A 17,002-nucleotide genomic window follows, 5' to 3' on the forward strand; every position below is an offset into this window, starting at 1 on the left:
CTATCTATCTATCTATCTATCTATCTATCTATCTATCTATCTATCTATCTATCTATCTATCTATCTATCTATCACTTTGACAAAAAAATGTAATTGTAAAATATATAAAAAAAATTAAAATGTTACTATATTTACTGCATGTCTGATCCAGGGTTATTATAGTTAACTAAAACTAAAACTATAAAAAAAAAACATGTTCGTTACTTGAAATGAAATAAATGTTAACGGAAACAAAATTATAAACTGAAATATTTCAGCTAGTTTCCAAGGCAAAATTTCTCTTTTTCATTTAAATTTACCTTAATATTCTAAAATAACAAACTAAAACGGAAATAACATTCATAATCTATAATAATCTAATAATCTATATAGGCATATTTAAAAACAACAAAAACTAATAAAAATGACAAATACAACAAAATTACAAAAAAAAAACCTTTAGAATTAAAATGAAAACAGAAAATATAAAAATCAAATCAAATTGAAAATATGAACATAATAGTATCTCAATGATACTAAAATAACACTGGTTTGTTCAAATATATGCAGCCTTGGTAAGTATAAGGGACTTCTTTCAAAAACATAAACAAATATTTTCTGTCACTCAGTTTCTGACCTTAAACTTTTAAAATTAATGTTTTCTTTTTTTTAATAAAACGTTTTTATTTCTTTCTTATCTCTTATATTCTTATATAAACAACATACAAGTGTAATTTAACTTAACTTAATTTTTTGAGTGAACTATCCCTTTAAAAATGTATGACTATGGTATAAAACCCTAAACCTGTTAATAACAGGGATATAATATAATTGATAATATAATATCAATCCACGCTGATATTACACAGTCAGTTGTCCAGTTTTTAAAGTAGCCATTAAATGAAAGACATTTTCCGATAGCGATGACGCAACGCTAAAAGACTAGCACTAATTGGGTCTAATGTATCTCCTCTGCCGAGAAGCAGCGTTTATCTGTGAATGGGAAAGCTGCTTATGCACTGTCATAGCGAACACGCTGTGGCCTAAAGCATTGTTATATAGCATCTCTATTACCTAATTAGCCCGTGGAGGGTTGCTTGGCTCCTAAACAAATATCATTAGAGAAGACCAGCGAAGGAATTGGCTGCAGTCAGAAAGCAGAGGTGTCCTTAATGACCTCTACCCACTTTCCACCATCTCTCTCTCCCTCTCCATCTCTGTATGAGCCGATGACAAAGATCTTTCTCTGGTGTTTGTCACTGTCTACTCTATGGTTTTTCCACCCAGTGAACCCTTCAGTTGTGGCTTTGTCATGTTGTCAACAGAGTGGCCACAGTTCCTCATCTCCCACCAGCCAATCAATAGTGGATTAACATTACTGAGAGTCACAGTGCCATGCCAGCCCACTCTAAATGTTCTGATGGGAAATGTTGAAAAGAGGGCAGCTTGGTGTGTGCTGTGAACCCATTTCAAGAGTTTATTTGTCTGTAAAAACTTCAGTGCACACCAGTGGATGAGAGCTGTGTTCTGATATTCATAATCAGCCATACTGCAGTTTGAACCCTTTTTTTTTTGCAAAAGAAAAAGAAGAAGAAGAAGAAGAAAAAGAAGAAAACAACCCTCAAGCACACTGTAAAAGTTTTTTTTTTTTTAAGTAAAAAGGTGCTCTAGTCTTAGTTTACTCTATTTACTCTAGTCTTAAATAGGTAACCTGACACCTAAATGCTATTATAACAGTTCTCAATGTTATTTGTTAAAAGCTTGCAAATTAAGCGTTGCTTCAGAAGTGTTTACATTTATTTTTCAGCAAATTAAAAATGTGTGGCTTTTATACAGCTATTCAAGCAGTCTCAGTAACATTAGTACAATACACTTCGATAAACAATAGTATTAAAATATTTAATATTTGTAATATTTCTCCAACTGCTTTAACTACATTAAAATAACAATATTCATATAGCATCACATCTGCCAGTCTTAATTCACTATATCTACTCTAGTTTTAAATAGGTAACCAACACCTAAATGTTATTATGATGCTATTTACATTTTTTTAAAATGAGAAATGTATAATGTATAATAAATGTAACGTAATGCTTATACAGTCATTCAAACAGTCTCTTTCATTGTTGAAACTAATATAAAAAAATATATATATATTTTCATATTTATAAAATATTTTAGTTTATATACATTAATTTGTGGTTTTAGTTTCTAGAAAGATTTTAAATGTTATACTGCAAATGCAAAATTGCAACCAAAAAGCAATGTAATGAAATGTAGAAATGTTTTGTGTTTGCTGGGATGGTACTGCTTAGTGAACAAAGGCACAAGATGATTGGAAATGAGAAAGAAGATATTCTCTTACCTAAAACCACCAATTCAGCACCGAAATAAATGATTCCGTGTTTGTTCTCGGCGACACACTGATACATGCCAGCATCTGAGAGGTTAACGGAGCTGATTGTCAGGGCTCCATTCTCTATCTGGATCCTGTCCTGTGAAACAGAGCAACAGCAATGAAAATAATTTTAAAATAGCTGTGCATTCAACTCAAACAACGACGACTAAGACTGAGGCTTTATATAATCAATACAGCTTTGTTATGTAAATTTACAGAGCTCCCCTGCTGAGGTTTGACCCAAGGATCTTTGCACTGCCATCCCAGATTTTTTACCACTACACCATTCATGCGCTGCTTGAATTTTACCTCAGCTGCCAGTAGTGCTCCATTCTTCAGCCAGCTGTATGAAGGCTTGGGCTTCCCATTGGCCTTACACTCCCAAAACAATCTCTCTTCAATTGACAAAGCGTTGTCTCGCATCGTCTGAACCCACTGTGGCTTTGCTGAAGAGACAAAAGTCAATTGTTTTTATGAATTAATTTATCAGTTATTTTATATACATTATTTTTGTTTTTGAATGACAAAGACATTTCTCTGGTCTTTGTCACTGTCTACTTGAAGATTTTTCTCTCAGTCATGGTCATGTTGTCAATAGAGCAGCCACAGTTTCTCATCTCAGTATTTTTCATGTTTTATGCTCACCGAGGCTGCATCTATTTGATCATAAATACAGTAATATTGTGAAATATTATTACAATAATAAAAAAAGTGTTTTCTATTTGAATATATCTAAACTGTCATTTTAATAAATACATTTTCAGCATCATTACTCCAGTCTTCAGTGTCATATGATACTTCTGAAATCATATATATGCTAAAATATGAAATATGCGGATTTGCTGCTCAAGAAACATTTCTTATTATTATCAATGTTGAAAACAGTTGTGCTGCTTATTATTTCTGTGGAAATTGTAATAAAATTTTTTTCAAGATTCTTTGATGAATAAAAAGTTTAATAGAACAGCATTAGAAATATATACTATTATATTATTATTATTAGAAATAATAACTTTCATCGGTTTAAAGTGTCCTTGCTGAATAAAATAAAAATAAAAAACTCTTACTGATAGCAAACCTTTAAATTGTAGTGTAAAACTATTACAGTCTTGATTGATAGGTTGACACTAAATATTTTAAAAATCTACATGCTAGTTAATGTCTGAAGAAAACACTATATTATTAAGAAACACACAAAGCGATTCTCAGACTACTTTGTCTAACTTTAAAATAACTTTTTTTTTTCTAAATGAAAACTCTTCTCTGCAGTTCTCCTCATTTCAAGCTTGCCTCCTAGTCTGAAAAACACAGCATTGTGAATTACAATTATTTTAGTCTCTTTGACAAATTGCTTTATTACTCTATAGCTTTGGATAAAAGCATCTGTTAAATGCATAAATATAGTACCACATCTGCCAATCTTAATGAAAACGGAATTGTTAAGGCAAGCATTTTTAAAATGGATTATTGCTTAGTTATTTATTTTTCTTATTTTATTCATAAATCAATCATTTTCTTACAATAAAGACTTTCAGTGAGGGAACTGAGCCATATATAGGGGACTAGAAAATCATAGAGACTTGAGTTTGTGCTCTTTTGATCTAGTAACATGCTAACATGTAACATGCACGACGTTCGGCTTTGCTGAAACACGGACACTCTTTTATCCAATTAACTGGAAGCACAACATGTCAATAAGTACTTGATCTATCCGTCTTCCTGATTGAAAAGGCGGCAGATTTCCATTCATGTCCCTGATTCTGTCTAGATTAATGATTGAACAGTCAAACACGGTTCTATAATGTGACACTCTCCTCATGTTCTGCGTTGTTGATTCCCACCAATCACACAAGATCCGTGTAAGCATGGCTATAGATGAATCATCAATCACCATTCACACTAACGGCACTTGCAGGTTTTGTGGCAACTAAGCACTAACCTGATCGATCAGAGTCACGTACTAATTGACTCATCAAAAATAAAAAAAACCCGATCAGCTCCTGTTTTCCAAGAATGAATTAAACCCAAACATCTATGAAACGCATAAGCTAACCAACCTTGCAACTGTTATCAGTTCTTCTTTTCTATGCTTTGGCCTTTTTCAAAGAGTTTGGCATACTGCATTATACAAGAACGCTTGCTCTCTGACAGCACTGGGAGGAAACGCTTTCATGTTTTTGTATCGTTTGTGGAGGTCGGGCCTTTTCAGAAGAAGGTCAGAGTTGCACCTGCCCCTCTAACCTTCTCAATAACCTTGGGAACGAGCAAACTCACATTCACAATAACAGCATTTCATCTGGGAACTTAGAAGTGGTGTGTACAGAGATGTGAGTGGAAAGAAAACCTTTGAAATCCCAGCTGTCCAATGCAAAAGCGCTGTGCTGATTTGCACTTCAGTTTTGTTTATATTGTATTTCACTAATGGGTTCCTTGCAAGTGTTTTTCTTTTTTGTATATTTTTCCATTTATTTGAATCAATAACACCACATGCGAAAGGTTGCCATACCTACGAGATATTGAGTAGCTGTTCTGCTATCAATTATTTTAGGAAACATTTGCTATTTTTATCTTGATATTCAATCATTTTTCAGCACGCTATGGCCAGTAATTCTGTGTGTAGCTGGTGATCTCCACATCATTAGGTTGAGGCATGGTCTTCTTGATATTGTGTCAATGGAAAATGACAGACCCAAGGAGGTAATTATTCTCACATGCTGACTTCTAGTGCCTAATAATCATTTGAGTCATGTCTCGCCTCCAAAAATGGGCTCACAAGTGCTTAACTTTCAGATAGACCTGTAATTTGTCCACATTTAACCGATATCCCTTTGGGCTAGACTTTGGTGTAAGATTTGGAACAGAAGCTTTATCTTATAAAACTAAGGTAAAATCATGAATAAAATTGGAGAGTAAAATGGCCAAGATAATAAGAGCTGACCTAATTGCAGCGTCTGAAGTGTTAATAATGAGTAGCATTATTAACTAAAATATGATGATTATGAATAATACACCAGGGCGGTGAAATTCTTCATGCATGTGTATTTAAAGTGAAGAAAATATCAGAGCTCTAATACATAAATATGTCTGTCTGTCTGTCTGCAAAAAATGCTATTTGTCAATCTATGTTTTGGCTCTATATAAAACTGTAACCTTTCTGGATCAACGAAAGTGTCTCAAATTAGCATTTAGCATTGCTGAGTCTTGGCACGCTGCAACATCACGCTGCCAAATCCGTATATTGGTCTTTACTATGTGGTTATAGAAACTATAAGAAAGTCAGACAGGGCAGAAAGTAATCAGAAAGCAATTCACTGCGATTGTGAAATGACCAAACTGGCAGGGTTCCTCTTGGTAAACGCTGGCAAGAATTTTAATGGTTATGACAATAATAATATCCATTAAGTGCGTTTTAAATGATTAGCAAGCGTTAATTTCAATGACAAACAAAACGATATGGCAAAGACGACCGGCTTTTGCAAATCCTACTAATATCCAATAAATAATTACACAACTGTGCACAAAATAAAATCATATAATGGATAAAACAATCATACCATGTGTATCTACTGTAGTACAATAACACAGTGGACACAATGTACAATTTTTCCAGTTTATTTACAGTATGTTCTTAGCAACTCATTGCCATACTTTCACAGCAATTTTTACGGTAATATTTGTACAATGTCAAAGGAAGATGAAACCATTTACGTGATTATACAACAATGGAGTGGTATTGTATTTTATTACAAGAAATTGCTGTGAAATTTTGAAAAATCCTTGTAATTTTTTTTATGGCGAAAATGAATCATGTGCACTACTAAACATAAAATTACTATGAGTGAAATAATCATACCATGGAAAGACAGTCGTCCTTGCACCGTGTTCTTTCCCATCTTGTTCTCAGCTACACATTCATAGCCTCCGGCGTCCTCCTGCTGGAAACTGGGAATCTCCAGAACTACATTTGAGTTCTTCATCTTCACCTTGCTGGGAAACGGCACTCCATTCGCTCTCCTCCACGTTATCTCTGGAACTGGGCTGAATGTAAGAAAAACTATGGTGAGTAATCTTGCAAAAGCAAAAGAGAAAAATGAAAAGCTACATAGAGAGAAACATAAAAGATGAAGATAAAGAATGGACATTTTGTATAATATCATTATACTGTAGATTACTGTCGTTCCTCCTCATATCTCAGCTCTAACATACTAAATGAGTTACATTTCCTCATAAGACACCATCTCATTTCTTTTTGCAAGGAATACGTACATGGCTCATCCACTAATGGGATCAATTGAGACAGAAAAATTGCCTCAAGGCAAAAAATAGACTGTTATACAGATTTTGACAAGCATGTTCAAAAGGTGGCGAGAAGAGGTGGAAAAGGGCCAAGTACCAGAGTACCATTAAAAGTCAGGATAGCCGTAAAGGAAGGAATCGGCATCAGTAACTACAAAAGGGTGAGGAATCACACTTACTTCCCCAAAGCAAAACACTCCAGTGTCACAACAGATCCCTTTGCGGCTGGAACCATGTCAGAGAAATGAACCTCTATTTTCGGCTCATATTCACCCATTACGCCTATAAAGAAAAAAAGTGTTATTTTTCCATTCATAATTCATTCACTGATCTAAAATAGTAGAAAATACATTATACAACAGATATGAAATAGTGTTAGTAGGTGAACAGCTTTTTTTTTTTTTTTCTGAGAACAGGCAGCTAAAACAAAGGCAACAAATAATTCATACCATCATCTGGAGTCTGACACAACGTAGAGAGGTGTGGTGTTTGCTGCAGTTTTTACAGTGTTGGTAAATATTTTATCCAGCCATTGTTTATGTTTAGGCAAAGTTTAGGACTGTGAAAGCATCTCTTGGAGAGTAAGCAGGGTTGTCTACGAAGCTCTGACTTCACTGTCTAAAACTAATTTACACTTTAAATTAGTTATGTTAAAAGGAGTGTTCGCATGGTTAACATGCTGTCAAGTCGACACCAGAGAAAGTGTTTTCGGTGTTGCTTTCAAATTCTAAGCAAAATAAATTAGTCCAAATACAAAGACAGAGATATATCAACTATACATCTGCATTATTCAATATATTTCATAAACATTTAATCAGAACCAAGTGCCAACACCAATCGGTTCTCTCTTTTCGGTGAACTGGCCGAACATGATTGTGAACAAGTCTATTCGCGTTTGTTTGGACCGCTTTCTCACTGAATCACATAAGTGGAGCGCGTCTCCCCCTAGCCACGGCATGACACTCATACCTAAAGACTAGTTAATAGATTACACAAACATTAGCCTAGCAGCCACACAACGTCATAAGACGTTGATTTCGGTTGCGATGTCGGGTGACCAAAATTCATTGTCAGCTCAACGTCTAATGTTAATGTTAATTTGATGTCCAATACCGACGTCAGCAGACATTGATATTTTGTTGTTTTAGGTTGTGTTGTAAAGTAACCAAAATCCAAGGTTAAGCCAACGTTAATACAACATCAAATTGATGTCAAATACTGACGTCAACCCAATTTTCATTCTCAATCAAAACGCAACGTCTGTCCGACATTGGGGTCCAATGTCAACCTAACGTTATATTGATGTCCAGTGCCTGCTGGGAGGCTACATCCTTATACCCTGGAACTGTCTATATGTGTCTTTGTGTGTGTGAATGATATCATCCATGTGGCAAGTAAACTAATAAAATTACTAGCAATCGTTGTAATAGTGTAAAGGTGTACTCAGAAGTTTGTGAGAGGTCAAGTTAATCAAATCAGTTCAATCTAATATGGAACAAATTTAAAATCCTGCTACTGACAAAACAAAACAGCAGCATACTGTATATTTGTTTATTCCACCATGGGAATTGAATCCAGGTCCAAAACAATTTACACATATACTTTGCTGTTAGCCCAACTAGACACGTCATTTTTCTAATGTTGCATAAGAACATGTTCACAATTTACTTTAAGCTCTTGAAGTTTTTAATATTTAATATTATGTGGGCCGAATTGTGTGTTAATGAAGTTTTCATTTTATTATTTTACATGATACACTATATTAAAGCACTTTATTTAATTTTATATGTACGTGGTGGACGATGGAGCTGGTGGGACCTCCTACAGCAAGTGCTCTGACACAGTTCAAACAAACCTGATGCTTAACTGCATCAACAGGTCAATCAAACCCTTTAGTGATGATATTATGATTTAGCTTCTGCCTACTAAATTGCCCACAGGGAAAAAATGTTGATATTTACCATCAGTTCGTAGTACCAGAGGGGTCGGGGAGCTGAGGACTTTGCCTTTAGTGATGCGGTTTACCACCACGCACGTGTAGTTACCCACATCTGAGGGCTCGACTTTGGCGATGTAAAGGTTTCCCGTCTCCTGAGAGACAAAGCGACGATTGTCTTGTTGAACAAAGTAAGGGTACTCGTTAAAGACCCATGCAAATGAGAGATCTGGAAAGGAGATGGGGCACAGAACATATATAATTCAAAACAAATGAACTGGGCTAGCCAAACACTCTTGGGAACTTAAATGAGAAATTCTTTGTACTTTTTGGTATAATCATTAGGGCCCCGATAACACTTCTCTTTCCCAATAGCACTACTGAAATCTGACCCAGGTATATCCAAAATTATCTTAGGATAATTAGAAGCCTAAGCTGTATAAAACGGCCTCTTTATAAAAAACGACAAAGAATGTCAAGCCAAACAATAGGTGCGTAGACTCAAAGATCAAATGAAATGAACTCACACACCTGAAAGCCATTAAGTCCTTCAAATTTGTACACATTTTTAGAGGCCACAAGGTGCAAAACCTTATTGTGTTCAAGTGTTTGAATCCTGTGGTCTCTAAAAATGATTTTTCTTTCGACAAAGCGTGCGAGCTCTTCCCATTCAAAACACATATTAAATCCCATGGAGTACACTGATAAGTCAGAGCTCTGTATTTCACACATGTGTACAGCATATTTATGCTAAACTAGACTATAAACCAAAAAAGTAACACTATAAAAGCTTACCTCCTGCATATGATGGTGTACCACAAAGTAAAACTACCCCCTGGCCTTCTCGCACAGAGACAGCACTTCTCGTTTGAGTTTTTAAATGTAAGTCTGTAAAGCACACACACACACACACACACACACACACACACACACACACACACACACACACACACACACACACAAAACAGTCAGATGATACAGTAGTGCTACACATTAGAATGAAATGAAAATACCTTAGAGCTGATTTCTTTTATCCCAACTTAACATGTATACATTTCTTTGTTTTACTCCAATAAATAATTAAATTCCACACAAGAAAACAAATCTAGTGATTGTATGTAGGCTACACTATACATTTTTTACACTGTAAAACTAAAATTTATGCCAATTATAATTCACAAGTCAAAAGAACTCACTCCTCTGATCATAGTAACATGTTCTTGCCATTTCTTTATTGTCAGTGTTAGACTTCTAATATACATATTTTTGGTGGAGAGTGCTGTCACTCGCATTGGTCCAAAATCCATTTTGGTCAACCGGTTCAAAATAGGTGTTCAAATGGGTTGAGATATGGTGACCATACATGTCCTATGGTTGGGGTCACTGTCAACTTCCCATCAGGATAGAAATTGTTCATCATTGGATAAACACCGGGGGTTGTGTTTCAGTGTGAATGGACCAAAACGGAGACTTTTAAAAACGATGGCATGGCTGCCCACATTCGCTCTGCGTATCCTTGATGACCGTGTAAACAATAACATCATGCTCATTGTTGTACCTGCATGAATGGTCATGTGACATGCGTTTTTGGTTGTGTAGTGTGGACGGAGATCGTTTCTGAAACACAGTGAAAATGCAAGTGTAGACGAGGATCGTTTTAATTTTAAAATGCCGTTTTAAAACAAAAACGCACTAGTGTAAACAGGGCCTAAATAAGCTATTCTTGCGTATGTATAAGAATGTACGTTTGTATGTTTTTATAGTATATTTACTCTACTTAGTAAAGAGTAGATTTCCACCAAATTATAAGGTTAGTTCACGCAAAAATGAAAATTCTTCCATCATTTACTCACCCTCAAGGTTTTCCAAACCTGTACGAGTTTCCTTCTCCTGTTGAACATAATATTTTAAAGAATGTGTGTAACTAAACAGCTGCTGGTCCCCAATGACTTCCATCAATTTAAAAAAAATAAATAAATGAAAAATTGTTGTTGTTGTTTCAATTTTAAGTAAGTGTTCATCTAAGTTGTCACTTAGCTTCACATTTCAAGTTGACTGAACATAAAATTAAGTGTTTGTATTGTCTTAAAATTTTAAGTTGATACAACTTTTGTATCAACTTAAAATTTGTCTGTAGTTGTTATGACACCCAATAATAGCACAGATTCTTCTAGAACCTCCCCTGCTCACCAACATCAGTAACATGTTCTAGCTGATTACAACAACTAAACGCAAGTCTGGAGCATCCTTCAGGAAGTCTCTTGTCATGGTGCCATCCGCAGAGAAGTGAGGTAAAATGTGGCTCAGTAGTTAGAAGGTTCAGTTATGCAAATGTAATTCTATCCGTTTCAAATATCTAGTTCAAAACCCTCCTATATTTAAAATAACTTCTTAATTCCTTTAAAACATTTTTTTGTAACAACTACTATATTTTTACACCCTTTTTATACTTCTGGGTTTGGAAAACTGAAGTCATCTATAGCACGGTACTGTAGAGGTACATGGGAGACTACATGTAAGCTATTCGCTGGTCTGAAAATACATTAAACAGCACTTGCATCTGTCAAAGCACTTGACAGAGCAAGCCATATTAAAATATACGCTTAAAGAGTTTGTTTAAAGCACTTAATGCAACATTAAACATGACGCATCCTCATGTTTTGGGCAGTTTGTATTGTGCATTTTCCTGCACTGCTTACACTGTGACCTCTGCTATATTTCAGATGTGTTTTATCCATTAAAATGCATTATTCACTGCTGTAAAATGATGTGACTATCAGAGGCTGTCCATGAACAGCACACAGATTAATTAATGAAATAAAAAGTCATTGTTGATTATTTTCATTAATGATTATTAGCTGTTTGCTATTTGATGCCAGAACAGATCATTTATTTTGTGGCTGCATTCAGTAATGTCAGTAGCATAGAAATCACACTTTTTGCACACAGTGATATACCTTTAAAATAATGCAGAAGAACATGCATAGCATGCACAGGAAATTTCTAACAGTCTTTATAATTAGTTTGATCCCAAACAAACTCATAACATTTAAACATAAATTTTTGGGATATATGCTGAAACGTATATGGACATATACAATACGGATATTCATACTTTTATGTTTAAAAGTACTAAAACGTAAAAGTAATTATGTATGCACTTTAGAAACATAAAAACGTCTCGGGTTACTTATGTAACCATGGTTCCCTGAGGGGAACGAGACACTGCGTCCTCTAGGGGTCGCTATGGGGAACGCCTCGTCGTGACCCGTGTCTGAAGCCTACATTGAAAAAACACCAACTTGTTTGGCCGGCGACAGCCATGACGTCACTACCGTCGCAACTAGTACAAAATAGGCGCCGGTAGCGCACATCATCACTTCTTCGTCTGAAGCTTAGTGGCAGATAAATGTACAGTGACAATAATGTTAGTTTCAATATAATATTACATCAGGGGCATTTCCTCCGAGGAGGCAATGGAGGCAGTACCTCCTCAAAAAATTATATGAGAAAAAAAAATCATATTACAAAAATAAAACAACACAAAAATGACAAAATATGACATAAAAAGTGTATAAATCACATTTTTTTCTAAAGTAAAACTGTAAAGTTACAGGGGATCTGCGTCTCTCTCGCCTCCCCTGAGCCCATTGAGTTTTAATAGACCCCCTAAAGCATGCAGTAAGTTTGGTGGTGGGTAATTGAGAATGAATGGGGGAAGCAATGCCTCCATTGCAATTAGGGCTGGGTAAAAAATATCGATATCTCGATATCAATCAATTCTCATTTTTACGGAACGATATCGATTCTTAAATGCCAAGAATCGATTATTCTAGCCTGTTTTCAGTTAATGGACGGAACATTGAAGGGTACTTCCCATCCAAAAAATCGCAATAAGCATTGTGCTTTGGTACTTTTAATATGAAACAAAGTCTCAGATTTCAAATTCTGTCCATTGTATAGCAATATTCAAACAATAAATGCTGTTTTGTCGCTGTTTAATGTAGAGCGACAGATCGCTGTAGTGCCTCAGTTCTACAGACGCAGCAGCGTGAGGCGCACGTGAACTGATCATCTCCTCCACATTAATACCAGCTTCAGCACAAAATAAATATGACTAAACATCCGAAGGTAAGTTAAAAGAAAGAGTATAACTTTACAAGCCGTATCCTGTCTCATGTAATCTCTCAATCAGTGTTTCAGCCGCACAACGACGTCAATATAACGGCTTGTAAACAATGTCACGTAACGTCACATTTACCTCAGAAAAACATATTTAGTGACCATGAACTCATTAGTCAGCTAGAAAAATAGAGAAGTAGAGAGGGGCATTTTGCTAAATATATGCACCATATAACATATTCATTATACATTTTACTGTTCTTCAATGTTTAATTTATATTTGAATCAAGTTTTTATGACAGCCACCATTAGGTTTATATTTCAAACAAATTAATTGAAGTAGAAATATTATGTAATTGTAACTTTATTATTTTAAAAACTTCATTAAGTGTAATTTTAACATCAGTCAATTTTAACCTTCAAAATTATAGTAATGTAGTGCCAACTGACTCTCATGTATATTTTACAGCATTAGTTGAGGGATTTTTTTTCCTTGAGAAAATTTGGCATGTACTGTACCTGATATATATCCAAAATAATCAATATTGAATCGAATCGAATCGTGAAATTTGTGTCAAAATCCAGCCCTAATTGCGATATGATTGGATACGATTGTGATCAACTGTGATTGGTTCATGCGATAAATCCCGCCACTTTTGTATGTGTGTGTTCCGCATTTGCGAATCAGTCTGAATGAACAATATAACAGAGTTAATGGGAAGAGTAATAAAAAAATAAGTAAAAAACTCACACAGTTATATATCACCACTTTGTCAAGTCAAAATCAAACTTCAAATGGCCTGAAAACATGATCTGTGGGGTTTTTTTTAGTGATCAATCAGCTTGTTGAAATTAAAGGCACATCTCCGTATCTGTAACCAGTGTTTACCGAGCTCTGATGACTGATGATCTAAAAATAAGTTTATTATTACAAAGAACAGCTGAACATCAGTTTATAAATAAAATATATATTTGTTTAAATGAAATATATTGTTTAAATTGTTACTGACTTGAGTTATTATTTTGGAATACATGCAAAATGCTTAAAAAAACACTAAACTGATTAGATTTATACTTGGTTTTAATAAATAGAATAGCCTATTAATTACATTGTTAATGTAAAAATAAAAAAATAGATTTTTATTCTGTTAGTGTAAGTATTGTTTATTTAACCAAGAATATGGGACATGAATTTACATTTAATAATAATAAGAAAAAACTAAAAAAAACGGAAGACTTTGCCTCCTCATTTCAGAACTGCACGCCACTGTATTACATGTACATATTTATTTTGAGTCAAATTAGTTAAATGTGTTAAATTAATGTAATGGAATTGAAAATATTTAATTGTCATTAATTACATGCAATAAAATCAACCGATTAATAACACAAACTCAATATTTTATGAATCTTTGTAAACATTAGTACGTTTCTAAAGTCTTTCATATGCATATATATGTCAATACATTAATAATGTGTGTTTTTAGTGTCAATACCAGAGTTGGCCAAAAGTTTTACTTTGAAGGGCCAAAAATCTTTAGAAATGTAAAAAAAAAAAAAAGTGGCAGATAAAAGTACAGTGATAATTTTAGTTTATATATATATATATATATATATATATATATATATATATATATATATATATATATGTGTGTGTGAGTGTGTGTGTGTGTGTTGAATACATGTTATAGAATTTAATGCAATTAAATCATTCTAAAGTTGTTAATGCTGTACACATATAGTATCTTAACAATGTATGTTTCAGTGTCTATATCAGAGGTGCCCAGACATTTTACTATGAAGAGCCAAAAATCTAACTTTAAGGCTTTGGGCTGATACTAAATGCTGCACTATGTTCAACTATAATTATAAATAATTGAATGAAGGATTTAATTAATTATTGTAGGAGCTATATTTGCATTAGTTGCATTAAGGTTTTGATAACTCTTTTTCCCTCTTCTTTAAGCTAGTCCAATATTGGCAGCATCCACTCTAACACCTGTCACCCTGCATTGAGCGGCTGAGGTGCTAATATAGCATGATAACGCACAATCGATGACTCACATGCAAACTGGAGGCTCGCTCTTCTGCTAAGAATTGCTCCCTGTGGGTTGAAGGCAGTGCACTGGTATATTCCTCCATCCTGGGCACGGTCCAGACTCCTAATGACCAAATTTCCTCCAGATAGCCGCCGACGGGAATCGGTGCTGAGATTAATCAATGTGCCGTTCAGAGACCACCTACAGACACACAAACAGACAAATGATAGTGCACAAAGCTCAATGCTGATTTTGAGCGATTTTTCGTGATAACTTTTGAAATTTATTTTGTTTTGGATGTACAAATGTCATATGGAATATCAATTAATCATTACAAAGCATATTCAGATTGGTATTACACTTAATCCCTGATTCATTTCAATAAGAAAAGAAACATTTCAAAATCTGAACAGTCTGATGGCCTATGAAAATGTTGTGAAGAAAAGCTACATGTTTCACTTGGAAATGCATCATATTATACAGGTAAAATCATTTGCAAATGGCAATTCACGTCGACTTTTTATGTTGAAAGATTTCCCGCAGCTCTTTTGCTGTCCTTTTTATTGTGCAATGATTAGCGCCGGAGAGTATCATCAATTCCACTTTCTCACGCCTCATCTACGCCAATGATTAAGACCTAAGACCCAAGCCCACCTGAGGCCCTAACCACTAGCATGCAATTCAGAGGCCAACCCGCTAATGTGGACAGATTTTCAAAGGGCGCAAGATCATTTAAGGATCCTGAGGCCTCACTAGTCATTCACTCTGACAGGGTGTCAGCCGGCTTGAACTCCCATAGTTCAACTGTGTCTACACACCCCAGGAACAGATGCTGTGTGCTAATTTACTAGCATGAGCAGTGAATGCAAATAAGCGAATGGAGGTGTAAATAAAAAAACAAAAACGTATTGAGTTGTGATCAAGGCCTTCCATTATCCACAACAATATTCAAAGGCTCTATGACTTTCCCAGCTTGCAATTTACTGGACAAGGATTAAGCATGAGGATTTTTACAAATATTTTTAACTCAGTTGCTGACAGGTTATAATGAAATAAAAAATGTCTCGATTTGTAGTTGCTTTAGTTTACTTTACAAACAAACATTGTTTTGCTTTAAAATGATTTTAAAGTCATCTTGAGGCCTCTCGAAAGTTTCACTGGTTGAGAACAGCGGTATAGATCAATCCCACGAGACTGGTAACATTAACCCTGTGTGGTATTTTTAGTAAGTTACGCATACTTGTGATCAAAAATTATTCATGCTAGCACACTGAAAAGCAATACTCCGTTTAATTTTTATTCTGGCAAACCAAACCTGTATATATATAATAAATACATAAATAATTAAAAAACATTATAAAATATAATAAAATAAAATAATAAATGCATTTAATAACATCTCGGTTACGTATGGTAACCCTCGTTCCCTGAAGGAGGGAACGGAGACGTCACATCGGATGACCGACGAATTGGGATCTTGCTTAGAGAGACCAATCTACTTCGAGTGTAAACTAAACGAGCCAATGCACATTGGCATGCGATTATTGCATCCAGCTGCCGCTGATCACAGCGTGAGTATAAGTAGGCAGCAGATGCAATGCATATTCAGGTTTTCGCTGAGGAGCCGAGCCGGTGACCCGGCCGCTCAGCGGTGCTACAGGAGCTGTGGCGACGGGACGTGACGTCTCTGTTCCCTCCTCCAGGGACCGAGGGTTACCATACGTAACCAAGACGTTCCCATTCAGTCGGTCACTCTCGACGTCACGTCGGATGACCGACGAATTGGGATCCCTAACAAAGGGCCACAGGTACTGCCCCTTCCAGTGTCCTGTGGAGGCCACCTGTGCCCTTACTTTTTGGCGTAGGCCAGGGCTTGCACAAGAGGACCAGCTACTGCTGCTATGGCACTACCCAATGAGTAAGACTGGACAACACTGGGAAAACGTACCCATTCTACTTGGAACAGGGACGTTACGCAAGCTCCAACCTTCCTGAAGGAGGTTTCGGAAGCAAATACACATATGAACATTCCTTAGGTGCATATGGAAGATTGGAGGTGATTGTAACCCTCTTGGAATGGCAGAAGTCTGCCGGGGAAACACGGGCTCAAGGCTATACCGTGGACTTTACACATATGGGATCCACTTAGGTCTTACATATGGAACCCAGCCTTCTACCGGTTCTCGAGGTTTCAACGAGTGACGGCCTGGCGCCGGACGCTCCGCCAAG

General features: G+C 35.6%; 1 protein-coding gene across 1 annotated transcript in view; it reads right to left on the minus strand.

Annotated features, from left to right (window-relative positions):
• Positions 1-17,002, minus strand: part of LOC107568042 (contactin-3-like) — an 81,011-nt gene that overhangs the window by 38,672 nt on the left and 25,337 nt on the right. Inside the window, exons 3-9 of the mRNA XM_016253879.1 lie at positions 14,799-14,974; positions 9,408-9,500; positions 8,638-8,841; positions 6,856-6,958; positions 6,234-6,418; positions 2,690-2,826; positions 2,348-2,477 (exon numbers count right to left, since the gene is read on the minus strand). Of these exons, the coding sequence (XP_016109365.1) occupies positions 2,348-2,477; positions 2,690-2,826; positions 6,234-6,418; positions 6,856-6,958; positions 8,638-8,841; positions 9,408-9,500; positions 14,799-14,974 (1,028 nt within the window). The remainder of the gene's footprint in view (positions 1-2,347; positions 2,478-2,689; positions 2,827-6,233; positions 6,419-6,855; positions 6,959-8,637; positions 8,842-9,407; positions 9,501-14,798; positions 14,975-17,002) is intronic.

The sequence above is a fragment of the Sinocyclocheilus grahami genome, unplaced genomic scaffold (genome assembly GCF_001515645.1).
Source record: "Sinocyclocheilus grahami isolate Dianchi unplaced genomic scaffold, SAMN03320097.WGS_v1.1 scaffold1209.1, whole genome shotgun sequence".
Taxonomy (NCBI): domain Eukaryota; kingdom Metazoa; phylum Chordata; class Actinopteri; order Cypriniformes; family Cyprinidae; genus Sinocyclocheilus; species Sinocyclocheilus grahami.